At 54.5% G+C, this 26,379-nt stretch overlaps 1 protein-coding gene across 1 annotated transcript in view; it reads right to left on the bottom strand.

Moving 5' to 3' along the window:
- The window catches only part of LOC120517025 (CUB and sushi domain-containing protein 1-like), a 293,367-nt gene that overhangs the window by 175,515 nt on the left and 91,473 nt on the right, over positions 1–26,379 (bottom strand). The window contains exons 4-5 of the mRNA XM_039739099.1: positions 14,959–15,153; positions 11,631–11,838 (exon numbers count right to left, since the gene is read on the bottom strand). Coding sequence (XP_039595033.1) covers positions 11,631–11,838; positions 14,959–15,153 — 403 coding nt within the window. The remainder of the gene's footprint in view (positions 1–11,630; positions 11,839–14,958; positions 15,154–26,379) is intronic.

Here is a 26,379-nt window from a genome sequence, read left to right as displayed (position 1 = left end):
CTATCTATCTATCATATAGCGCCTTTCACATCTCTCAATCTATCTTTGTATCAATAGGGGAGCCACTTGAGCTTTTCTTGTTTCAGGGGGCGCTGGAGGTGCAAACACCAAGGCCCACCAAGACCACCAGTGTGGACGAGAGGTGCGGGTCAGGACATCCATGTGGAGCGAACAGAGCGAGAGGTGGCGCCCAGCCGAGGTGCTCTCAGGAGTGCCAGTTTACAGAGCGCCCCCTAGCAGGATGAAGGGAGAAGGCAAGCTGCCCGCGTCCCGAGATGTGACCATAGACCACCGTGATCTGGATGGCTATTTTTGGGTTGCAGAGAATTTCCAATGAAGGACCACCCCCTCCCCCCATCTTTTTTCTAGCCCCCCTCGCTCCTCTCGTTCTTATCTGCCCGCCGTTGAGCGCTGCTGAACCTCACTTGTAGAGCTCCACCATTTTACACGTCTTTTGCGTCCCCCCCGGGGTCTCGTTATTATCTATAAAACAAAAATAATTAGCCGTCGATGGGGCCGTGGAGAATCGATCAAATGGAAGCTTTCACTTTGCACAATCGGGCTGGTGGTCCCAGAGCTGGCAGGGCAGCGGCGCTGGCGTCTTAGTGCCGCGCATTCCCTTTCTGGACGGATGCAGGAGTCACGGCTCCTCCAAATGGCCTCCCGCCATCAGCAGGACCTCAAGGCCTTGCCCGCCTGCCCATTTGCCCACTAGCCTGCCCGCTCCTCTCGATTCCTCATGAAGCCCGTCTGATAAAAGTGTCCAAGACGAGTGATCTGAGGGTCCACACCATGACAGTACATTTCGAGGCCTGACAGAAGACCATCGGCGTGTCGAGCCCCCTGCTGCAGCACAAACCTCCTCCTCGGACCCCCGAGAAGCTCGAGAACTTCCATTAACATCAAAACGCATAAAGATATGAAGCAGGGGGCTCACGGGGGCTGTTTGGGCCTGCCAACCACAACGCCGCTGTGGCTCTGGGCTGGGAGGCTACGCCCGGCAGACAGCAGATGATGGCACCTCGGTGAATTGAACGGGGAAATGATGCGTTATTTATAAAATGAGAAGAGTGGGCAGGGGGCACGGGGGCCTGCCAGCACGTCATCAGCTGACGGAGGCAGCGCCAGGTAAAGACAAAAAGCAGCACATGTGTGGGGGACAGAGTGACCACCTAGTAGCCCCCACACTGGACACTGCAGCCACCTGCTGACCCCCATGTGACCCCCAAGTGGGGTGTCTTCAGGTGGAGATGACCTTTGAGTGACGCTATATGAAGTCAGTGCCCACCTGTGTGACTCTGATGGACTGGCAGGATGCTGCAGAGTTACGGAAACAAGTGGGCGGCACCCATGAAGGGCTGATCAGCAGAGGTAACCCTTGAAAGGCGCTATATGAAGCCATTTCATTGAGTGTCACCCAGTGTCACATCACCTGCTACTGTTGTCACTCTAGAGCTGTGGAAACCAACAATGTGCCTTCAGGTGGGATTCACTACAGAAAGGTGCTATATGAAACCAGTGCCCCCCTGTGCCACCCAGTGCGCAGTAACAGACACCTAGTGATTTACGGCACCTTAACATGTTTTAAGTAGTTGGTGTAAGGGACCCCCAAACCCAAAGCCCCCCACGGCTTTTACGGGTACAAGGGCTGGCAGATCCCCTGGTCACTTGTGCTTTTCAGTCCAGTGCATGAGCCACTAGGGGGCCAAGGCAGATGCATCAAGGTCCCCTGATGAGTAGCCAAGCAGCCCACATGTGCCAGCCAGCTGGTAAGGCCCTCTGATGTGGTGGGCATGTTGGCTCTGGGCCATCGCTGTTAATTTCTGTCGCAGCGTTATGAGTTTGCTACACTTGTGACGATGACAATGTCATTGCTCCATCATTTTGGGTCTTTGGCTGCAATGACACCACCCATCACGAGGGAGCGTGCTCAGTATGCACACGATGACAAAGGGGTGTGGTCACACGTTTTGGCTGCCATCCGGTTGGTTCTGCTGGCCGTCTGGACATGTGTTTGTCCAGACTGGCCTGTCCAGGGGTCCGCAGCTGTGCCCTGACTGCTCGTCACACCTTTGCCCTTAAGGTTGTCCACCTCACTGTCATTCTTTCAACCTTCTTGATGTGAATTTTCTGCCAATGAGGGTGCCCAGAACCAGTATGTGGGCCTTGTTATCTAAGGATGCCCAGTAGGATGTTTCACATTGACTGATGCCATTCTGATGAAGTGTCATGGTGACCTGGCAGCCAATGGCCCTCCCAATAGGTTTAGGCTCCACCCATCTGCCCCTCCACCTGATGGGAGGAGCCTGATGTATGCCACTCCAGCATGGCCGCTTTTCCCTGAGCTCCTGTTTTACATTTGGATTGCTGCAGCTCACTTCACGTTTAAGCCTGGCATGGTGAGCTTGGCACGGTGCCACTATGTGCCACCTGGGATGGAGTGTGTCGAGTAAGCTCTGGGTGTGTGTCGCTCATCCATACATCCTGACCAGAGACACAGCACTGGGCACACTGCCACACACTCGGGGTCGTCACGAGGCGCCACGCTATTGTCCTTCTCTCCATGAGCTCCTCGTTTATAATCACCAGTGTGCCCCCCCATCTTTGACCTCTCGAGAAGTAAGAAACGCCCCCCCCAATCTATCTTCATCTCCGTCCTCTTTGTCCCAGGATAGCCACGGCGGTGAGGCCCCCCGGCCTGGGGGTGACATTCACTCAGAGCGGACTGGCACTAATGCGGCTCGTGAGCTGCCGTGAATTCTCGAGAAAAATGGAACATCTTTATTAGCCGTCAGTGTCCCACGGTGCGAGATTAGAGCGCGTGCAGTAATTAAGGCGTTCATTAAGGGAATTCGTAATGAATCGACTCCAAAGCCCTGAAGTTACGGCAGCGGCGGTGGCAGCGGCGGTGGCAGCGGCGGTGGCAGCGGCGGCGCCTCCTAATGTTATTATCACAGGCCTGATGTAGCACTTACAAGACAAGAAAAGAAATTATTGGCCAGAAAAGAATCCTTTTAATATCTGCAACGTGCACATTTGACAATCGCCCATAAACAAAGATGGCAAAGGGAAAGAGCAACAGGGAGCGCCAAGCGAACGCCCACCTCATAACCGTACTCTGGGCTTGGCACAGAGTCTCGGTGCAACCATCGAGTGACAAGGAGGAAACAAAGCGCGCCGGGAGCTGGCAGGGCAGGGCAGCGGAACGCTCTGAAGTGGCTTTGGTGGCACATCGAGGACCTCCACTGGGCACTCGGGGACCGGCCAAGGAGGCTGACATTAAGAGCAAATAACATCTGACTGCTCAGGGGGCCAGTGGAGACCCCCCAATTCATAAGGAAGGAGCTACAGGCATCTGGGGAGACCACTATGAAAGAGACCTGGGGTCAAACAAAGGGAAAGGGGAGGCAGGTGTGAGAAGAGGTTCTGTCCACCATGGGGCAGTGCTGTGGTCTTAATGGGTATAAGCGGGCAGCACAGGGCATCACATCTGAGGAGGACACCACACTAGGAGGAAGGGCAGAGGGGTGGGTGACGAGGACCACGTGAAGGATCTGAACGTTCAAAGACCTGGGAGTCGGAGTGGACTGGACCCGCCCACACTGCTGTCACTCACCCAGCAGGACCCGCCCAGCCACCGTACCCAGTGCTGCTCTTCGGGGTCCGACCGCGAGATCAGCTCTCCTTCCTTCTGTTTACAGTTTTTTGTCAGCTGGGATCGGTTTGGGTCTTTTTGAGTTTTATGTCATTTGACTGAATTGTGGGTCATCACCTTCAAGAGGAGATGGTGGGACGTCCTCTCGCTTGACCTGACTTGTGCGGCTCTGCTTTCTTCCTTGTGATCTGTCTTTGTGGGTGGAGCCCCAAGAGGCGTGTCTGCCATGACATCACTGCTGAAGGACAGCCCCCAGCCCGCTTATTCTGCTTCTTTGCCGTCTTTTGATTGGCTGATTTGTTGGCTTGTGGTGGTCTCTTTGGGTTGCTTTGTTCTTGCGAGAGCCGAGGGGTGCGGCCCCCCGAAGGACACTTTGTTTTATTGTTGCTTTTGTTCACTTTGACTTGTTGTGATTTCCTGTTTATTTATTTATTTATTTATTTCTTATGTGTTTTAACGAGCAGCCTCATTATTTTTCCCCATTTTCATTAATAAATCCTTCTTTTCCAGTTTGGGTGGTCCACACAAGCCACCGCTCTCTCACTTTCTCTCACTTTTCTTTTGTTTTAGGACTAGTTTGACTTTTTTGACACCAATCCCTCATTCTGGGCCGGTGAAGGCCAAAGCCTGCAGGTATCATTTGGGGGTCTGGTGGTCAGTGAAGGTCCACAAGTGGCCAGGATTTAATATGGGAGACCACCAAGGAAAAGCTCGGCAGGCTGAGGCCAGCAGGGGCCGCTTAGACTGTGGTCCGCGTGTGGACCCCGATGCCCAGTGCAGATGGTAAACGGGGGTCCTTACTCTCTGTGTCATTAAAGATCCAAAAAGAGGTGGGTATTTCCTGGCTAAATCGCCCACCATGATGACATCCATTGCGGCCCCCTGATTGTCTAACCAGCTGACAGCTAATGTGCGGTGGCAGTACGGGTGGACGCTGCACATTGGGGGTCCCATAGAAATGCAATGACTTCCTTTTGTGATTAATGACCTCCTGGAGAGGCTTGGCTGCCTCGGGTGAGGCCTGCGTCTGAAGGCCGGAGCTAAGGGAGGTCTGCTCACCCCGGGTGGTCTTATGCACAACGCCAGCCTTTAGTAAACTTCTAAACTAGAGACCAGACCAGGTGGTCCAATCTGGGACCTCCTTCTCAGGGTCCTGTTATGTGAGGGGACCCTGCTATGCTGACCTTCGATTTCAAAGTGCCACTTGAAGGCCACTCAGCCCACCTACTGAGGGTGAAGCCTGAGGGGGGCTGTTCTGATTTCACATTTATGGCAGGCGGGGGGCTTTCCTTTTAACTCTCCATCTGGTTTAAATCTTTGCCCCCTGAACTGAATTCCTCTGGTGGCCCACCGCTACTCCCTTCTTCATCAGCTGAGGCAGACGAGTCTCCCTCCTTCCCCTCATCCTTTCCTATTCATCCTAAACGAGAAGCTGCCCCCGGGCGGCCCCCCGTCAGGGCTGCAACTCTCACTTCATCAGTCATTTCATGGACCGAAAGGCCACTACGAGTAAATCAGTGGGTGCTGGTGCCCCCAGACTGCGGACCACCCACTTATCCCAACTCGGCTGCACCTGCCTGCCCAGTGGTCTGCTTTGTTTGCTCCTCTCTTAGTTCGGCCATCGGACCCCAAGCTGCAACCCTGGTAAGCTCCGTCTCGGACCCCAACCCTGGGCTGAAGTCACTTGGGCCTCTCATGTATCTGGTAATGTTTGGCAGCTGGTGGTCCTCAGGCGGCCCCTCGGTCTTCACTCAGCCAGTCAGTGAGGGGTCCCGTCCTTCTCTTTGGAGTTTGCACGTTGTCCCCATCTCTACGTGGGCTTTGAGGTGCCAGGTGATGCCACCCTGGCCCGTGACTGTGACCCCGGCTGTGGGCTTGCGAGCGCCTAAGGCAGTGACAGGCGGTGGTCTTTGCTGGGCTGGCTGCTCTGTTCCCATGACGACTGCCCTCCAGTGCCACACTCAAATCATCCTAAGGGACCCTCAGGTTGTAGGGGCCGCCTGACCGTCGCTGTGCCCGTCGCTTTGTGACGTGACCCCACACAGGCCCTATCCCTGATGTGGCACTGCCCCCTGCAACACAAATGAAATAAAGGCGTCGCCACGCCAGGCTGCTTCAATTGGCATCGAGGGGCTTTGAGTGTTCTGGAATGCAAAGTGTGAGAATAACCTTTGAAGTGCAAACATTTAACTCTCGCCTGCTAAACGGAAATCCATCGCCCTGAGCGGGGGGCACGCAGGAATCGCTTAACATTTACTTTGGATTTGAGTTGTTATGAGAGGGGATCTGAACGGCACAACATTCTCCACATCGATTGACTTGTCACTGCGGTCAACTCCACCCTGCGTTATGCCAAGGCGCCGATCAGCGAGCAGCCAGAGTGGCAGAGAAGACCACCACAGGCAGCAGGGACACCCCAAAACCCACCGGCATCACACGTTGGGCACCAGCAGCCATCCAATCCCAGCGACTCCACGGGCACAGCCAACAAAATTCAAGAGACACGGACCCCAAGCGAGCCACCAGTCGCACAGAGGGCACAAGTCCATGGTGGCCTTTGGGCCTTTCGAGTCTGCAGATTGAGGGCTTTTGATCTCAACTTTGTAGTGGGGGGTGACGAGGGGGCCAGCAGATCTGCGCAGGGGCAGACGAGTGACGCCAACACCCACCCGCCAGTCGCACCAGGAAATGTCCAAGTAAAGGAAAGTAAAACAATTAATAAGCACAGCAGCAGAAAGTGACAATAAAATATAAAAGAAATGCCCCCAGATGACACACACAGCAAAGGGCAAAACTGCCAGTCCCACCACCAGGGGGCGCTTAATCTTCTAAGCTGTGCCACCTGCACAAAGAGCAACCAAAGACAGACATTGAGAAAATGCCCAGCGCCATGCCTGAGCCTGATTGGCAGTGCCAGTCCTCCTCCACCACCGCCGATATCCAATTCACAAGGGGCTACGTGCACCAGCGGTGTTACTGACATTACACAGGAGACACGAAACAAAAAGAAACCCACAGGTGCCAACACTGCAGCCGCACCCTTGGATCATCCTGAGTTGAAGAAGGACCACGGCCGCCGGTCACTGACAAAGCCCCCCACCCACAGGCAGGTGTCCAATGGGCACCAGACAAGACCACCATTCAGAAACAAGCAAACATCAGACAACAGGGAACAAAGTGGGCAGTGACGGTGACAGAGGCCACCACCTGAGCTCCCAAAGCGTGAGTATGGGGGACACGTGATGCAGATGGGAAGGGCTGGGGCGGGGCTTGGAGAAAAGACATGGAAGGCCAAGAGGAGGGGCGTGAAGCAGAGGTGGGAGGGGCATGCTAAAGGCGGAGCCTCAGAGATAGACAGGAGGGGCCAGGACAAACTGAACAATTGAGGGGCAGAGCCTTAGACCTAGGTGGGGTAGGGGGTCTCCTCCAAAGCACCACCCGCTGACACTGTGGGCCTCCATTTTAAATGATGATTCGAGCCCCGCCCACACCGGGTCGCGGGCCCCGCCCACATGCCCAGCAGCAGGCCAGGCATCTGCTTTTAAGGAAGCTCTGATCCTAAAGGAGAAAGCCCATTGGAAGAAGGCAGGACAGACAGTTGAGGGTCCCCTTTGGCAAAGTGTCCCCTCCTCCTGTGCCCTCCTGATCGTCATCATCAATCTGAACTCCACACACCTGACGTCACCCTCCCCAATCGTCAAGGGACAGGGCACACGTGCCAGGTGAATTCATTCACTCATTGGAAGGTGGCAGACCCAATAAGATGGCACCAGAGGACCAGTCCAGGCCCCCAGTCCTGAGTCCAGGAGAACTTCACCTTTCAGCCACTGCTGACGTGCAGAAGGAGACTTGACAGCCTAATCACCACCATGTCCTGACTATGAAGGGCACTCGTGCCGCTCTTAACGTGATAATGGGCACAATTAGCGCGGAACGGCAACAATTAACTGGCACATCACAGGAAACAAAACCGAGAGATGAGAGGCTGAACTTCACAAAGGCTTTGATCGATGCTCGCAGGGAGGCCGCAATTCCCACCACAGAATAATGAGAGGGGAGCGCTGGGGGGCCGGGCGACTGCCACGTCTGTGTGAGGACCGGGGAGATGGAATTTGGGGGATGATGAGACGACGCACGCCAGCTGAGCCCCTCCGGTTAGGCACGGGAACTCCCTGCAGTAACGCCAATGTGCCCATGAGCTGCAATTATAAGCTGATCTTCAGTCGGACCACCGTCACGATCGGCCCCCGACTCACAGGCCGCTGACCCCGTGCAGTCACAGCGGCGTCCCCAAACTAACAAGTCATTGTTGGGTCGCTCAGCCCACACGTCTTCGTTTCTTCTGGGAAGGAGGGCGGGGGGCTTCATTTCACGAATCCCCCCGGTAAGTCACTGACTGTATCTTTAAAGGAGCCAGCTGCAGATGGCGGGCGGCAGTGACATTCGGCCCGGTGGCCTGCTTAGTGACGGGTGGCTGGTCCTCTGCTCAGATCTGTCTTCTCTGTGCCCACCTCGTCACGTTTGTCCTCTTGTGGTGGCAGCCACTGGACTTCCTCCGCATGGACAGCAGTGACCACTGGCCGACCGCAGGACTTTGTGTGTTTCCATTGATTTAGTTAGCGGATGCTTTCATCCAAAGCGACTTACAAAGGACACCTCCATTGAAAGGTGGGCTTTCTGCCTTTGCTCTTCCTGGTGGACTCGTTGCGTTTGGAGGGGGCGGACATTTGGTCTTTTATACGTTTTCATCTTTTAGGCCGTTTTGAGCGTTTAGGCCTTCAGCCTTTTGGAGCCTTTCTGTGCTCAGTGATTTAGGCCCTTGGCCTGCTGGATGATTATTTAGGTCGCAGGACCCTCTCCGTAAGAAGGCCAGGGGGCCTGTGTTACAATTTAGGCCCCCCTTGTGTGTTCAGGCATTTAGGCCTTGGCTTTGATCCAAGTCTTGTGACCTTTTGAGCTTAGCTTGGTCTTTGGATCAGGGAGCTGAAGAAGGACAACCGCAGCCAATCGTTGGCAAAGTCGATAGAAGGGACGAGGATCAGGCCGAAGGGTCCGAAGAGCATCAGAGCAGACGTCAGACAGCAAAGGAACAAATAAGGAAAAGGCGAGCAGCGGCCCACCCTGTGGCTGCAACACAAAGAGGTGAAGAGAAGGCGAATGCAACATCTGGGGGTGGAGCCTCAGGCACATTTGGGGGGCTCGGAGAAAAGAGCAGGAAAATAGAGACCTAAAAGAGGGGCCTGAAGGGGGCAAAGTGCAGACAAAGAGGGCTAAGGGGCGGAGCCTCCGGTGCAGATAAAAGGGGCAGAGTAAACAGCAGGGGTGGAGCCTCAGACATACAAGGGTGGGGCCAGAAGCAACAAACTGGAAACAGGTGTGAAGGGCGGAGCCTCCAATACAGATAAAGGAGTAAAGAGCTGGCAAATGGAAGGCCTAAAGCAGAAATGGGAGGAGCCAGGGGGCAAAGGGCAGGCAAAGAGGGGTGGGGGCGGAGCCTCATCACACACTCCACTCCTTGAGCAAAAGTGCAGTCCAGCCAGAGGCTGTGAGGTACCATTGAGTGGCCACAGGTGGCGCCCCCTACAACACCAAACTGACCAGCCCCCTGAGGAAGACCACGGCTATCATTCAGTCATTCCGATGCCTGGCTGGGAAGCCAAGGGGTACACAGACAAGAAAGAGTGGGAGAGGGTCTGGGCCCATGGAGAGGGCATGAAGCATTGTCACATGGTGCCAGTGAAGTCATGGACTGGCGAGGTCTGTCACTGTGCTGGGTGCCCTGCAAGGCCCTTTAGTCAGGCAGGACAGGACAGGGCAGGGCAGGCGGGCGACCTGGCAATGGAGACTGAAACCACAGGAGGATGTCAGGAGGGCAGCATGTAGCTTCAGGTGGGATCAGATCTGGGGACAGCAGTGTCCCTTGGGTCAGCTCACCAATCATGTAAGCAGAGGACTCATTAAGTGGGATCGCTAGCAGCCCACCGATGTTGTCGTTCTCAGGCTGACCACTTTGACTTTCACTTTTCATGTGTGTTGGTGCAGTGGGCAATGTGGAATAATGACCAGGGGACTTGACCTTAGACGCCAAGGCCACCAAGCGGTGACTTCCACATGACACACATGGGACACTTATGGCACTACAGAGTTTAGCTGAACTTCTGAGGAGCTTCTTCACAAATGACTTTGATGGACTTTTAAAGGGGTCCGTTCCAAGCCCACTAATGAAAGGGGCAAGCTGAAAAGGCCATCGAGGACACCTGCTGGACGCTTAGGGGAAGTGCAGTCCTGAGAGGTGCCAGCAGGTGCCACCTTGTTTATCCTGAAGTCAGGTGCTGGGCCAGGTGACACAGACAGACACGGTGACAAAGTGTATGAGTTGAGGTGACACGTGTTTGGGTTCATTTAACAAAAATGAAGTAAGAAAGACCCCCTTTGAATGTGTGCCTCATGAGGACCCCCCGTTTCTGGCTTCATTCAAATGTTTGGCACGAGAGCCCGAAAGCCCAGACTGATATTTAAAGACAAGCAGTAGGGGGCGCTAAAAGCCCACAGTTAAGCCCCCAGCAGTGATGAGGTAGCGCAGGCCTTGTGCTGTTTGGCACGTCGTTGAAAATCTCGTCTCACCCCGCTGGCCCACCGCTGTTGGCGTGAGACATGAAAATTGAAAGCCGGTGGGCTCCGTCACAATCTGCATGTGGCCATCTTGCCAGTTGTGAAGTCGCTTGTCACCATCCTCTTCATTGTGGAGAGCAGAAGTGGGCAAAGAGCCCTTAGCCGTAATTTACAGAAGCATTCCCACTGCTAAAGGCGCTATATAACACGAGACTCTAACGAAGGCCACCAGGCTTTCTGACGTGACCTCAGTGTCATGTGGCGCCTTTCACACGACATCACCACACAGGAAATGTCACTCCGCCCTGTCACCCAATCAGATAAAACACACAATCAGGTGACTGCAGACGCCCGTCATTGGCACAGCGGCTCATCCAGGTGTCACAGAGAGGTGGCGCTCCAGTGCCAGGCTGGGCATTGCCCTCAGTGCCCGCCCCCTTTCATCTCCTTGCCTTGCCCCCCTAACTCAGCCCAGTCTCCCTGGCGCTCATTAGCATGCATGTTATATAATGCCTGGCAGACTCGGCGAGCTTTTTAATGGCACCCTTGACAATCGTCGGATAGGAAGCGGCAGAAGGCCCAAGATTTAAAGCCATCATTGAACTTTTCCTGTGTGGGCTTCTTTGTTAGGAGCCCCCATTTGCCCCCCTGGCATGCAGCCATTTAAGACCTTCATGCGGAGGAATCTGAAAGAGGATCGATGCGACCGTCGATAAAGGAGGCAGCAGAAAGGCCAGCGTTTCAGCAATTAGGAGTCCCTGGAGACGGCAACAAGTCATTAAGGGGTCTCGAGGTGCAAATTCACATGCGGAGCAGCGCCCCCTGCAGTCGGCATCTGTGCAAAGCGTGGGGGTCCATCTAATCAATCATGCAGATTCTCAGGCCGAGCAGCGCCCCCTGCAGTGAACACCTCTGTGAGACTCCCAAGGTCCTCAAGATTAGGAGATGCCAATTCACACTTGGACCAGAGCCCCCGTAGTCAATGAACGTCCCTCCGTCCTTTAAATTGTGAGGTGTAAATTAACACCCAGAGCAGCGCCCCCTGCGCTCAAGAGCCCACCCAGTGAAAACTCAGAAAAAAGGAAGCCTGAGATCACCCTGCCATCTGATTGCCCTCCTGCCATGTCCAAATTTCCACCCCAGACCGACATTTAAGTCACTCCACTGCCGGGTGGCAGAGATCACAAAACTGGAGGGTACGGGTGCACTGCCCTCAGCAGACACTCACAGTGTGCCATCATATCCACCCAGATAATCCAAACAGCAGTCATCATCATCTCAAGAACATCGCCACACCCGATCGGACCCCCAAAACTGCAATGCCCCCCCAGACAGGTGCGAAGGCTCAGACACTGGCACTCACCACGTGGACGGAGCTTCGGTCCCGCTGATCTCCAGGAAGTCGTAGCCGTCCTCCAGCTGGAAGTCTGTGAACACCAAGGCGATGGTGTCTCCAGCCTCGGCCAGGATGCTCCACGTGCAGTCGGCGTCATTGTCATATTCAGACGGGAAGTGCGGGCTGGCAATGACACCCGAGGTGCCCCTTAAAGTGCCACCACAGGCTCCTTCAGCTTAAAGGAAAGAAAGAGGAAGCGAGCGTCAGTGGCAGGAGGAGCACAGAGGCGGCCATCGGTCTTGTTGAGCTAACGTCAAAATGGGGACTCCGGCTCTCTGATCTTCATCTTCCTCCTCCTCCTCCTCCTCCTCCTCTGGGTAAGCATCAGAGCTCCCCTCACTTATTTGTTGTGAAGTGCCAGGAGACCCCCGTCCCACCTCCCATCTGAAATATTCCACATGACTCTGTGATGGACCTCAAGGGCTTTCCATTTTTTATGGGGGGGGTGAACCCCCCCACCACGGTACCTGTGTACTCTGGTGTTGGGTAGCCGAGCATTAAAGTGAAAGGCGCTATATAAAGCATTAGAGAGCAGCTCATCCACAGCGAGTGTAAATGCCCTGCAAACTCAACGCATCTGCCTGGCATCAGAATGGCACTGGGGAGATTCTGCCAGGCCCCTGAGCCTTCGTCTTTTGTTGCTCGCCGAGCGGCCGCTTCAGGCGTTTGAACGTCGGGAATTAGAAAACAAATCAAGCGTGGAGCTCATCTACGGAGGAATTAAAAACTCATTACGGCCGCGTGTTGACTCGCATTAAATATCTGCCACATGAATTAAGGTGGCTTCTTGAACGCATGGCGCCTACGGGCACCGCCTTGCCAGCAGCCCCCTTGTCTTCTTCTGTTTGCTCGCTTGTCTATAGATGCCCGCACCTTCTCCTTTTCCGTTTGTTCACTCAGATTGTCATTGTAATTACGGGAAAAATTCATCAACATGGCGGCAACAACAGGAGAGAAACGCAAGGGACATGCCACCCCATTGAGGACCACGTGTGCCCACGGGCACCGGCACCCCCCCAGCCACCTTCTTATTGTCCAGCATGTCATGTCCACAGCAGTCACTCCAGTCTGGGACCACCGGCACGTGACTGAGGACTGACAAGGACAACTACAGGTGCGCTGGGGACACAAGGGGGACAGGAAGGACCTGCCAACCCGGGCCTCCATCAGGCCTTGGCTTGTCATTCAGGTGGGGGGCTTTGACTTTCCTTTTGCCTCTTCGATGGACGGTGGTCCCTAAGTCTCTACATGCACCCCTCTGCTCCTTTCCTTCTTTTTCCTTTTCTGACACTCACGCCTGGCGTACCCCAGCCTCAGACGGTTACCCGCGTTCTGCTTGCTTTAATGGCCCCCCGTTTGTGACACGAGCACTTTGTCACTTACCTTGACATTTGCAGGCAGTCCTCACACTCGGCTCCATCTCAAGGTGCTATAAAAAGAAGCCGACGATGCGGCACGAAGCACGAGAGGATAACGAGGTTTGGGGTCTTGAACGTCGGAGAGCCGCCTGGCGCTAATTAGTTCTAAGAGTGAGCCGAGACGCACACGTGGTGTGAAATGTCAAGTGCAGCGAGTGGACGTGACCGTCGGATCAGTGACCTGCTCGTCCACCGGCACTCAGGGGACTCGTTATGGCCAGACGGGCAGTGTGGTGGCACCGAGTGCCCAGCCGAATCACGATGAGCCAAAGCTCTGAGCGGCGCAGTGGAGTGGGCACTTGACTGGGTGAGTCTACTCTGTCACTTTCTCTCTGGCTGGCTGCCTCGATGACTTTGTTCTCTTTCTGGTTTTCTTTTATTTTAATCAGCCGAGGGCCTCCAGTCTCAATTAGTTTTCCGTTTTTGGGGTCCCAAGATTGGCACACGTGGCCTAGTGAGTGCCAGTGGCGAGTGTCCACCCTGTGTGCCCACTTGTTCCCACCCCTCATTTTTCTCTTGCCTTGTCCTGCACTAGGGTAAGGGCACATTAAGTCAAAGTGTTTTGGTGGCAGGCGAGGGGACAGCCTCAGTATGGCAGCATTGGGTGGGCTCCTAGCACCCCAGAAGTGATCTTCTCAATGCAATGGGTGGGGCCTTGAAAAGTCATTTCATGAGCTAGTGGGCGTGGCAGGACAATTAATTGAGTGGGCAGGACCTGGAAAGTGACTTCATGCTGTAGGGGACGTGGCATTGGCATGGTAGTGGGTGGGACATCATGTGGTGGTGGGTGAGTCCTGAGGGTCCTCCGGTGGCTCTGTGTGCTCTGAAGAATGACTGAGGGCCACTCCAGTCTGCCACTTCATGCCCACACAGTCACACAGCGCTGACCCTCGGAGCTTCACATACCATGGGACCCTTCTGTGGATACTGCCCTCCACGTCAGAGGGCACCATGGGACCCGCCATGGCTGGAGTCAAGTGTGCCCTTGGTAGGGCTGTCACCTCGATACCCTCGGGGGGCGGTGCAGCCAGTGAACGGGGGGCATGTGAAGAGCCTTTGAGTCTGACCTTTTGAAAGTGACCCCAAGTGAGTTGGCAGTGGGTGAGGATGAGACTGATGGAGACGGTCTGAGGGTTTCATTCCTAAAGATGGCACACTTATGTGATGGAGTTTGAAATCAGTTTGGGGTGTGGTGGTCCCTCTAGACTGAGGGATCTATCTGGGTTCAACTCTGTGCCCAGCGTGGTGGTCTCCTCCTGCTCCCCGGCTTCTCCACATCCCAGAGTGCAGCTGAATAGAGTCTCAAAAGGGGGCTATCTTAGGGGTGCCAGGCAGGGCACAGCTGGTATTGAAACGGAAAAGACTTATGGACCCCCTCCCCCCTGTGAGGGGCAGACATGACCTCAAAAGTGGGGCCATTTACCCCAATGCCAGTCCTCAAGTGGGCAGGGACACAAAACATGGAAGGGAAAATGGCACTGAAGCTGGCATTAAAGTGAGCGTTCGAGAGACGTGGCAGACGTCGTCTTTAGTCCTTTTGTTGTGGCGAGTTTGGGTTTTTAGGCCCCGATTTTTAGTTTGTAGGCCTTTGTGGTTCCTTGATTGTGAGCCCTGAACTCGTCTTCCTCATCTTCCTCAGGTTCCTCAGGTTCTGTGCCCCCTCTGGGTGCCACTCTCGACCCTTGCAGTGCTCGCCGTGCTTTGCTTTGTCTTTTTACTTCACTTTGGGCTCTTTAGGCCCCAGGCCTGTTTTCGAGTAGGGGGCGACTATTTGGGCCTTTATTGGGGCCCTCTTTGGAGTGTTTAGGCCTGGGGGAGTGTGAGGCTGTCTGTGCTTTTAGGCCCCGCCCACCCCGGTAACAGAGGAGGTCCAGTACCTCGACAGAATGGCGCTGGGAAGTCCCATGATGCTCCGCTCCCCGGACTCTCGATGCAGGTCAGCACCGTGTGCCCCTCCAGGACGTAGCCGGGGTTGCAGCTGTAGCGGATCTTATCTCCGATGCTGAATCTCGAGCCGTGGACTCCGCCGTTGGGGATGACGCCCGGATTGCCACAGGTGTGATTGGACAGAACTGTGGAGACACAAACGAAAACAGAGGCGGTCAGCGGTGGGCAGCGGCCCTGAGCAACATAAGCAGCACCTAGGGGGGCTTAGGCCGGGGGCTGGGCACTGGCATCTAGCGTGACCCTCGGGGCAGGCCGGGTGGCTCTCTATGTGCCACACGCAGGAATTGAGGGCTGGTCACGGGTTCAACAGAGGATCTGGAGATCAACAACTGATAAGACGCAGAGCTCAAGGCCGGGCACATGATGGCAGGAGGGGCATCGCCTTAGACCACAGAGGATATGCTGGCTCAGGGTGAGGATGAACCAGGGCATCGAGGTGTGGCAGCCTCTGGGGATCACCCACATGGCACCACAATACCAGCAAAGAGCTGAAGACCCCAAATTAAGGGGAAGGGGACCGGAGCAAAGCTAAAAATGTGACAATAAAACAGGAAGAGGAGACTGGCAGCAAAGTGCAAACACACCAGAAAACAAAGGAGACCACCAGACAGGTGTCAGTGGACCTCCTAGCCATGGCAGAGGAGAAGATGGCAGCAGACATCAAGGCGGAGGCGCATGGGCAGTGCCCTTTCTGCCCACCCAGTGAAAAGACAGTTGACAATAAAGTGTCAGCTGTTGTTGGCATTGAGTTGCCATCCATACTCAAGCCAAGATGATGCCAGCGCCTCTTCACCCCAGTCCTTTGGCTGTCATTTTGTGCCTTGGTGACCCAATTCATTAAAAACGGGTGCCAGCTTAGCACGTCACAGTCCTGTCAGACCAAAGCTGAGCACTTTGCATATGCCAGGCATCACCTTGGGGCCATGAACTTTTAAAGCTCAGCGCCTCTGCCCAGCTTTCACTCTGCCCTGTAACTCCTGGGCACAAAGGGAGTCAGGGTGGTGATTTGAAGCCCCCCATCCACCACCTGGGCCCACTGCTTATGCGGATGGCATGAGGTGGCAGTGCCCTTCCATTTCAGCCAGTTTCTCTAACGCTGCCTGTCATCTACGAGTTAAACGTTCATCAGGAAGAACAGAAGATGGCATGACTGGCAATGGTGCCAGCATGACGCCACCACATACATTAGAAATCCCATCGAGCTCCGTCCACAACTGCTGAGGAAAGAAAATCAGCTCAGAAATGAAGTGGCCTTAGAAATGGCAGGGGACGCCCACATCGCGCCAGTCCAGATGTCATTTGTCAAGCCCAATGCTGTCTTCACAGCATGCCACCAGCAGGCCTATTACTGATGCCCATTGCTCTGAACTTATTATCAAACTGGTCCAGCGTCTGCGGTCTGTGAAGCGTGAGTTTGTGGAAAGTGATGAGAGCCTGGCAGGAGGGCACAGCCTAACAGGGGCACTGAGGGGCCACTTCCCCCAATTTAGGACCCGAAGAAGCTGCCAGGTTTGATTTGTAAGTCACTGTGGATCAACACGTCCGTCGAGTAAATAAAGCACATGTGTAGATTGGTAGCCGGATAAAGTGGCACAAAGTGGCGGGCTCCACTTTGAGGAAGTCTAATTGTATGTCATTTGACTGTAGTGCCATGACTGGGTTTTAATTTCACTGCCCAAGTGATGCCATTCAGTGTCACACACCGATTCTGTCACAATCCAATTCAGGGTCTGGGAGCAGAGCCTGTACCAGGAAAGTGCCAGTCAAACACAGTGCCCACTCACATTGAGTCTAATTTGGAACTGCTGGTGCCACTCACCTGCATGCAGGCACCCTCTGGGCACGGGATGTCAGCCCTATGAGCCTGGCACACTGCCCACTGATGTTGCTGCTCAGGAGGTGCCATGGAAGGTGATGTTGTGTTTGTTTGGTGAGGGGTCATATGGGCACCCTGCTGTGCCCACCCACTTTCAGTCCTGATCCCACCCCTCAGACGTCACAACTGGCAGCTGTTGGTCAAAAAGCCACCAGTCACCACCTCTGCTCCGGTTGGGCAGACGCTACATAAACTACATGTGACTGCAGACCTAATAAAGCCAACTGCCCAGTCCACAGGCTGGATGGCACAAGGATGGCACAGGACTGAGGAAAATGCAACACAGAAGGAAGTCCACACTGACAAAGGGTACCCCTGTGCAGCAGTAAAGTCCAGAGTGTCACCTACATGGGGGCCATCAGTGTCAGGCAGAGTGGCCAATGGCGACGGTGACACACTGGCAACCCAGAAGTGTCCCCTTAAGGACTACCTGGGGCACCTCTGGCCACCAGGGGGAGCTCACACTGCGTGAGTTGAGTCCTGGACAGGAGGAGCGAAGCCACCTTGGGCTGAGAGTGGGCAAGTGATCAGAGCAAAGAGTGAGGGCACAGGGTGTGATGTGGCACTGCAGGGACGGGCAGGTGGGTGACAAGACCTCAGCAGGGTCTGACCCGGCACTCTGGATGGTCCGTTAGTCACTTCTGTTACCCAACATTTGCCATCGTTCATCAAAGAGAGCCGACGTTTACGGCGGGCGTTTCTGTTTTCTTTCACAAGCGGTGGTCCGCCACATCCCCCGCCCGACCCCCCCGTTCACCTGTCCAATGTATGAAGTCCCAAAATCACAACATGCGCGGGTCGGCGGCCACCGGAGAGACAAGCAAAACAATTTGAAGGGGACGGCGAGAGCGCCGCGCGGGAGACAAATCTGAGAGCATCGCGGCGTTTCCATGGCAACCGGGGATCACGGCGCCGAGTGAAGACGAGCGCAGCTTCTTCTCTGTTTCGAGGCTTAATGAAAGGGACCACTGACTGAGAAGACGCGCGTGCGCCCGCGTCCTGCCACTTATTGACTGTGGAGACGCATTTCAATAAACGCAAATAAATAAACAAATCAACAAATCAACGAGCAAAACGGGAACGGCGGCGGGAAATCCGCTCACACGCACACACACACACACACACACACACACACACACACACAGCGGGCTCCTCCACCCGTCACCAGCCGCGAGCCATCGGTGGCACTTAAAGCCAACGATCACCAGCACAGTGCCTTCTGAGGGACTTCTGACTGACCACTCAGCTTGCTTGCCCACAACTATCATCTACCCTGACTGACCACGAGATGCCAATCAGTGACTTGGCTTCATTACCCTCCACTGACTGTGAGGTCCCAAATGGTGACAGGATGTGGCCTGACATCCTGGGGGGGGCCGTCGGTGGGTGCAGTGGGCGAATGTATCAATAGGTGGGCACGTCAGGTGCTCCTCCCAGGCCTTCATGACCAAGACGGAGAGATGCCCGCTCACGCAGATGCACAGTGCCAGCCTGATGGCTGCCTCTTCGTCTCGTGAAGGCTGAGGGTCTGTGCCTAATGGTGCATGTGGGGTGACCGTGACCTGACTGGGAGCAATGGGATGATGACTCCAGTGGGAAACGTGGAAGGGGACATCACGAAAACCAATCGGTGACAATGATACCAGTAAATCTGGGACAGGTGGCACATACTTTGTGCCTGCTGATGAGGATGAGTGTGCCCTAACATGGATTGCCAAGGCTCTTCCTGACCTGTTGTGGCTCCTTGAGACCCCAAGTTGGTCAAGCAGGGTAAAAAATAGGAGGATGGCATGAGGCGAGGGCAGGCCTGTCTCTTAGATGGTACAATTGTAAAGGTACTGTGGTGACCCGGCTGGTGGCCCAGGACAGCAACCCTTAACCCCGCCCATTCCAAGACAGGAAGTGGATGTCACTCTCTGAGCAGCCTCAAGTGGGCGCCGAGGTGTCGTGTCACAGCTGCTACCTTTGTCTCTGTTATCATATTGGCGGCCACTAAACGGGGTACCCTGGTGACCCCGACCCTCTGTGTCCTCCGGGCTCCTTCCTGGTTTACAATGGAAGGGTGGATTATGCGCCCATTTTCCGAGCTGAGTTTTTTCATTTCAGCTCTTCAAGGAGTTGGTGCCCATCCCAGCGGCACCGGGCATGACGCATGGGGCATCAAAACACTTTGTTGGCGCATGCAGCTTTGGAAGGGGAACTTTGGAGTTCCATTAGAAAACTGACGTGGAGACAAGGAGAAGGTGCCCACTCCATCATGTTCCAGTGGCCACTGGCCGGGCTAAGGAGCGTTTGTCGGGCACCAAGTGATGTCTCCAACTAGCCTCTAGATGATGATGGTGGTGTGATGTGCTAAGGATTGGCAGAAAAGCCAAACACCCCCTTGGCACTGGCCTCTGATGATTCTATGCACCAGAATGCCAGAAGTGACCCCAGCTTGTCCCATGAAGTCCTCTCACCCGCTGTTACTCAGAATTGCCCTTGGGCCATTTTAGTCAGCCTTTGATGGTCAGTGCCCCCTCATTGTTCAAATTTGAGCTGACCATGATGATTGTATTGGCAATGACGGTGTGGTGCCCCCTGCTGGAATGTTACATTGATTTCAGATGCCAGTCCCATGAGGTCACTTCACATGCTGTTGCGTGATTAGACCATTTTAGTCTGCCTGGGCACTAACTGGCAGACCACCCCCTCATTAGAGGTGCCCTGCATTCTGTACTGTGGTGCCCCCTGTTGGAATGCTACACTAAGAATCAAGAGCGCCCTTTGTGTGAGTGCCAATGACACAGAGAACAAGGAGCGATGTGGGTTAAGTAAGTGGCGAGCCACAGGAGGGCGCTTAGGAAAGGCGGGCAGCTCCAGCACAGCTTACTGTATATAGCGCCTTTCAAAAGATGACGGCACCTTAGGATGCGTAACACCAGCACACCAACGGCTCCTTATATAGCGCCTTTTAGGCATGCAATCAGGCAGTGGGTGCCCGGCATCTGAAATGCCAGCTCTCATGCTTCAGCTGCTTCTTTTCTTTGTTGTGGCGCACACTCGCTCCACCCAGCATCAGGGTGGCATGAGAGGGCAGGAAATGAATCCGTTTCCATGGAAACACAAAGTGAACATGGCTGTTTTTAGGCTTCTCGCTAGACAGGCCCGTTCTCTTCTTGGCACTGCTCAGCCTGGCACTATTTTTATAACAGGTGACTGTGACGGGCTTTTTAAAGCAACTGAGAAACACAACAACAAAGAAAAGGAGGCCAAGTATGGGAGTGGGCAACCGGGCATCTCTGAGAGGTGGGGCAGGCAGGTCCAGTGGGCAAATGCCAACTATTAATGACAATGTAGCGGGGGCGTCGGGGAAGGCCAAGTTCAGTAAATGAACATTCAAGTCTTTGGCATTGAAGTTGGCGTGGTACATGAAGCAGCCCAAGGCCAAGGCCGGGCATTTGGATTTGTGCCCAGTTCTGCTGTGAGGCACGTGGTCTGGGATGTCACTCAATGGCACCTGAGCATGAGCAGATCAACATGAGCACCGTGGCACACATGAGTGCCAGTCTCTCAGTACCCAACTGGGGAAAAGGCAGGATGGCGACTGAAGTGGCCAGTCATAAAGGTAAAGTGACAGAGCAGTCGGACTGTGACACCGAGGGACAACCTGAAGTCCAGTGGCTGTGCCTTCTGCTGTCATGACTGGCACAAATCTTGAAATTCCAGCCACCTGATGCTGCGGGGCAGCAAATTCAGAAATAATAAAAGTGCTAAGCTTGCCCATCCAGCCAGGGCACCGGGTGGGGTGTTGGGGTGAAGACAGTCCTTGAACCCACGTCCCCCTTCAGCTCAGCTGTTTTGTGGCACTGCTTTACATGGCGGTCCTCTTGAATTTGTGTCATCTACTATTAGGGTCGCTAGAAGGGGTGCCAGTCCACCCACTGCCATAAATGTTAATGCTCCAGAGTCCCGGGTTCAAGTCCCGTGGGCTCTGCATGTTATCCCTGCAAGTTTGCCTCTGATGTGCTTCCTTAGTGTCTCAGCTGTGCCCTGTTGTGGACTGGCACTGTGCCTTGTGCTTGGATGGGCATTTGAAGAGGGTTGGGCACTGGGGGTGCTCTGATGAAAAAACAAAAGTGTCACACCAGCTGTACCAGCCAGGTGCACTTTGAACCCGCCACCCAGTTTAGGGATAACCTGGGGAGAAAGTGGTGCCAGTTTATGGTGGGCATGAATGCCAACACAATACAGAGCCACCAGTAAAAGGAGTGTGCCAATCAAAGGTGAAGATGTGGGCTTCATCGATGACACGGGGAGTGGCAGGCTGGCATGTGAAGAACTCCAGCAGGCACACTAAGCACTGTGCCACCACATGGCACCAGTGTGTATGCAGAGAGAGCAGGTGGCGCAGAGAGCAGACGAGGGGTTGCAGCCAGTCAGCTGAACACCCGGCCCACCCTTGGCATAGCAACGAGAACAGGAATGAACACAACACAACACCCGCAAAGCCAACTCACTGGCCTCGGGTTCAAGGGCGCCACCAGGACACAGCACAGCACCCTAATCTGATTCAGTGCCATGGGCGCACAGGATTGGGTGGGCACAGTGGCGCCAGGTGGGATGACGGAAGGACCAGAAAAGAAGAAACTCGAGCCATGGGTGGAGTGGCCTCGGGTTCAAGGCTGGACCCTGCATCTCTTTGTCTTTCATTTAAATCTTCTCTTCTCATATCCTTCCATTTTTAACCCTCCTGCCCTCCATGCCCAAGCGATCCTAGCAGACTGGCAGCAGGCGGTGCACTGGGAGGGCTTTCATTCCTAGCCGGACTGTAAAAGCCGCTGTTTGCCGTTTTTCACAAATATTCCGTGACGTGATTCCATTTTCATGGATCCAGGATGTTTTCCAGGCCATTAAGCGCGTTAAAAAAGCGAGCAGTGAGTGACGAGGGGGACGAGGGGGACGAGGGGGACGAGGAGCCACACGGCGGAAAGGTAATCAGAAAAGCGAGCGCGTCAGCAGGACTGAGAAATAAAAACCAAAAGCACCTGGATGTGGACAGAATGACCAGACGGCGCCGCAATGCACAACTAGGGGGGCAGCGGGGGGCTACTTGAAATGCGGCCGCTCACTGGAATAAACAACAAGGCAGGGCCTGGCAGCGGCTGGCACGCCTGCCCATCACAGGACACAGGGGGTCTGCCTGGTGACTCATTTGGTGGGGGGCACCCTGAGAAGTTCGCTGACCACAAGTCCTCAGAGATGGCAGGTGCCACCTTGCCATCCTTCCTCTTTTCACTCACCCATAGTGAGAGCACAGTTGTCACCCTCTAGTGTCCTAGGGGGCACACTGTGGAATTCCATGTGGGGCGCTGCCCCCTTTCCCTGGCTCAGCTCAGAATGCCACCCGGTGGCCCCCACATATACACACACTAATGCCCATTATTTCTGTACTAAGTACAATGCCACACACCTGGCCTCTGCCACCCAATGCTATCTCTGCTCCTGGCAAAGCCTCCGGATTGGACAGGGTGTAGCGGGCCTTCAGCAGACATGGCGGCACCCTGGGACAATGAGCCAAGCAGAAAGGGGGACCACCCTGACTGGCTCACAGCCACAGTGACAAAAAACACCTCAGCAAGGCGGGCTGCGACCCACCAGCATCTCTCAGGGGGACCCCGAGGACACAAAACGGCTGGGGTGGCCAGAGAGGGGCAGCGGCCCGGGCACACGCAAACTGACCCATGTGTCTGGCTGCCAGTCATAGAGCGCCTTTCACATCCATCTCTGTGTTACTTTTACACATCATTCCAGGTATGAATTATATGGCGCCTGTCACGTCTGTTCTCATTTGTCACTCGTTCTATTGTATGGCGCCTGTCACGTCTGTTCTCATTTGTCACTCGTTCTATTGTATGGCGCCTGTCACGTCTATTCTCATTTGTCACTCGTTCTATTGTATGGCGCCTGTCACGTCTATTCTCATTTGTCACTTGTTCTATTGTATGGCGCCTGTCACGTCTGTTCTCATTTGTCACTCGTTCTATTGTATGGCGCCTGTCACGTCTGTTCTCATTTGTCACTCGTTCTATTGTATGGCGCCTGTCACGTCTGTTCTCATTTGTCACTTGTTCTATTGTATGGCGCCTGTCACGTCCAGCTGTAAATCTTATTTTGTGTCTTTGATTTCCCTCTCCCGTGTTATTGGGTCTCTTTCTAATCCCACCCTCACAATCTCAAAGATCGGAACCATAAGAGAAAGACCCCTGCCCGCCATTTGCCCACCCGCGCTCTGCCACTCCTTCCTCATTCTTAATGTCATGTTCTGAGATGAAGTCCACCTTTTAGGTCACTCCTGTGTGACACCCGATGATGCTAGGCCAGTGGAGTATGGACTGGGTATTGTGCCCGCTGCTGGAGACCAGCTGGTTGCCAGCAGTGGACATGCAGAATCGAGGACAGGCGATGGACTCGCTGAGCAACAAATCCCGTGACACTTCTTGGGGACATCGGTCCGATGTCAGGCCACAAGTCAGGGTGACGAGGGCTGCTCATATGTTGGGTGCCTGAGGTCTGGCCACAGAGGCCACACCCACTTTAAACACCAACTACGGGCACAGATTCTGCAGTGCCACTGGCCGGGTGAGGCCTGCAGGCTTAGGGTGGCATGAGACCGTGACTCTCCAGGACCTCCATGGTGCCCCGCAATTGTCGGGGTCCACAAACAGAACATAAGTCTGTGCCCAAACCTCAAAGAAATGACTTGGCGACATCAGTGCCAGGCCACGAAACACGCGCCACCTCGTGCACTCGCCGGCTTTCCCTGCACATGATGGATCTACTATTTTAATTTTCTATCACAGATAATAATGAAAGATGGATGGCGTTGATTTTCATTTCCCTTCTGCATAGCGTCGTCCGTTAGGAGGAAAATAACAAATGTGTAGCCCTGGGCACTGAGATCATAAATGCCAATACTTTATTAATATAACAAGTAAGGCCCAAAATAATTAGATTTCACCGCACCGAGCTGTAAACAATGCCAGCCGTGCCACTGCACACTCGGCTCCCCCCGAAGATGGGCATCTCGGTGCCCTGAGCCAGACTGGAGGAGAAGGACACCGCTTATCAACCTGTATTAGAAACAGAAAGAGGTGGCACTGCTGCCAGCTGGCTTCGGGCATAGCTGTAATGACTGCATGTAGAGCCTCCTGCCACCTGTGATGATGAATCAACTGGCCGAGTGGCCAACTCAGGTGGGCACCAGCACTGCACTGAGGGCCACTGACACTGGCATTGGCACTGGCACCCTGTTTCCCCACGGAGGACTGAAGACATGCAAGTAGACTTCATCATGCAGGAGACTGGTAGAGAGACACAAAGATCTGAATGGCACTATAAAACAGGCACACATGACGGGCACTATATCATAGGCTCATGTGACGGGCACTATATAACAGGCACACGTGATGGCCACTATATAACAGGCACACATGACGGGCACTATATAACAGGCACACATGATGGGCACTATATAACAGGCACACATGACGGGCACTATATAACAGGCACACATGATGGGCACTATATCATAGGCTCATGTGACGGGCACTATATAACAGGCACACATGATGGGCACTATATAACAGGCACACATGACGGGCACTATATAACAGGTAGACAGGTGTGAACTCATCAAAGACGTTTATAAACATTTCAAACCAGTCGAGGTGCCAATGCCACTTTTAACTGTCTTCCTTGTGCTGCCCAGATGCCCATCTCTGAATGTTGTGTTCAGAAGCCTCACCACGCTGGCAGGAATGGACACCACGTTAACAGGCCAGACTTGCCAGTGGCACTGACCCCCCTCGATGAGGACACAGGACAGAAGAGAAACTCCAGGCCCGCCAGGAGCTGTCACTGCACCTGGGACCACCAGACATAAGAATCAAATCACAGGTGACATCTGAGCAGAGAGGCGAGGTCCGAGTGTGGCGCCGGGGGGCTTCACTGCAGAAGGGGATTTGCTGACAGCGTCGGTGATGAAGATGAGGGTGACGTTACACCCCAAGATCAGCAGCCATCCAGCCTGGGCACTGAGGAGACGCCTGAGTGTTCGGCCCCCTGGGCACTGAGCCTGCCCCCTCGTGTGTCATCCGGGGAGCTCACCGAGTGACTTCACTGAAACTCCACTTTCAAGTGAGACCACCGAGGGCCACATGCCACCAATCAAAGCCCTCCATTCAGTTTTGAAACGGAAATTAAAACACGGGGGCCGCTGCAGCCCCCCGCTGCTCCTGCCTCCCCCGTGCCGTTTCACCGATGATAAACAATCGATGACAACGAGGAGACAAAGCTGCGTGTCTCCTGTCAGGTCATAGCTCTGTCCCACTCGCTGCAGAAAGGCCACTTGTCACTTTCTGTGCCTCTCCATGCCAAAGTGTCACCTGAGCATGTGGCCCTGCAGCCATAAGCCTGCCAGTCCAGTGTGCCTGAAGGAGAGGCTTCTCGAGTGCCACCTGTTTGTGCCAGGGGTGGCGCCTGACTGTACTGGCATTATTTTCTTAGCCTTGTAAATTTTATGATGGCACTTCGGCTCCATTAAAAGACGCGTGGCATTACGTAAGCCATGGCTCTCCTCCGGGGGTCAAGTCTTGCACCTCCCTGAAAGGCGCTATATACAAACAAGTCAAGTGTGTGTGTGTGTGTGGGGTGGGGCTGATGTCACAGCAGTGACACTGGCAGAGGTAATGCCCCCATGTGGGCACATGGAGGGCTCACCTCAGACTCAATGGGGTCTTTAAGGGGCAACACGAAGGAGCAGAGCAGGTGCAGAACCAGCAGCAGCAGTCAGAAAGTCGGCCAAAGGCTTCATTGAGGAGTCACTTTGGTTCAAGTGGTCTCATGACAACAAAAGGGGGCACAGTGGACGATGGAGGGGGTCTCCTCATTGGGTCTCAGAAGAAACTGAAGAAAGCTTACTGAGGGCGAGCACATACTGCAGTGAGGTAAAACTGATGGCCTCCCCCCTTACTTGTGCTTTTGGGGGTCCGCTCTTATCTAGCTCTCAAGTCCAATCTTCATTTCTCAAACTTTAGCCCATCACTACAACCCCAGTGGTCCATTTTTAATTTCGTACAACACAGAAACGTAAGACCACCAAAAGGAGAAGCCAGCTGAGCCCACCCAACTGGTACACCCCCGTGGTGGGAGGTGCCTCACACACCTCAGTCAGTCAGTCAGTGTCTAACCCATGTGGTCCTGAACAGAGTCACTGGGGGTCTGCTGGAGCCCACCCCAGCTGCATAGGGCACAAGGCAGGAACAAACCCTGGACAGGGCGCCAGTCCATCGCAGGGCACACACACCCACCCACCAGGGTCATTTTGGGACTGCCACTTCACCTGACCTGCATGTCTTTGGACTGTGGGAGGAAACGGGCAGAACAGGCGGACCCCATGCAGGGAGGTCCCGAGACGTGAAGCCTGCTCTCCTTA

This window comes from Polypterus senegalus, chromosome 16, assembly GCF_016835505.1.
Source record: "Polypterus senegalus isolate Bchr_013 chromosome 16, ASM1683550v1, whole genome shotgun sequence".
Taxonomy (NCBI): Eukaryota; Metazoa; Chordata; class Cladistia; order Polypteriformes; family Polypteridae; genus Polypterus; species Polypterus senegalus.
Note: the sequence above shows the minus strand (reverse complement) of the source record. Positions and strands in the feature narration are given on the sequence as shown.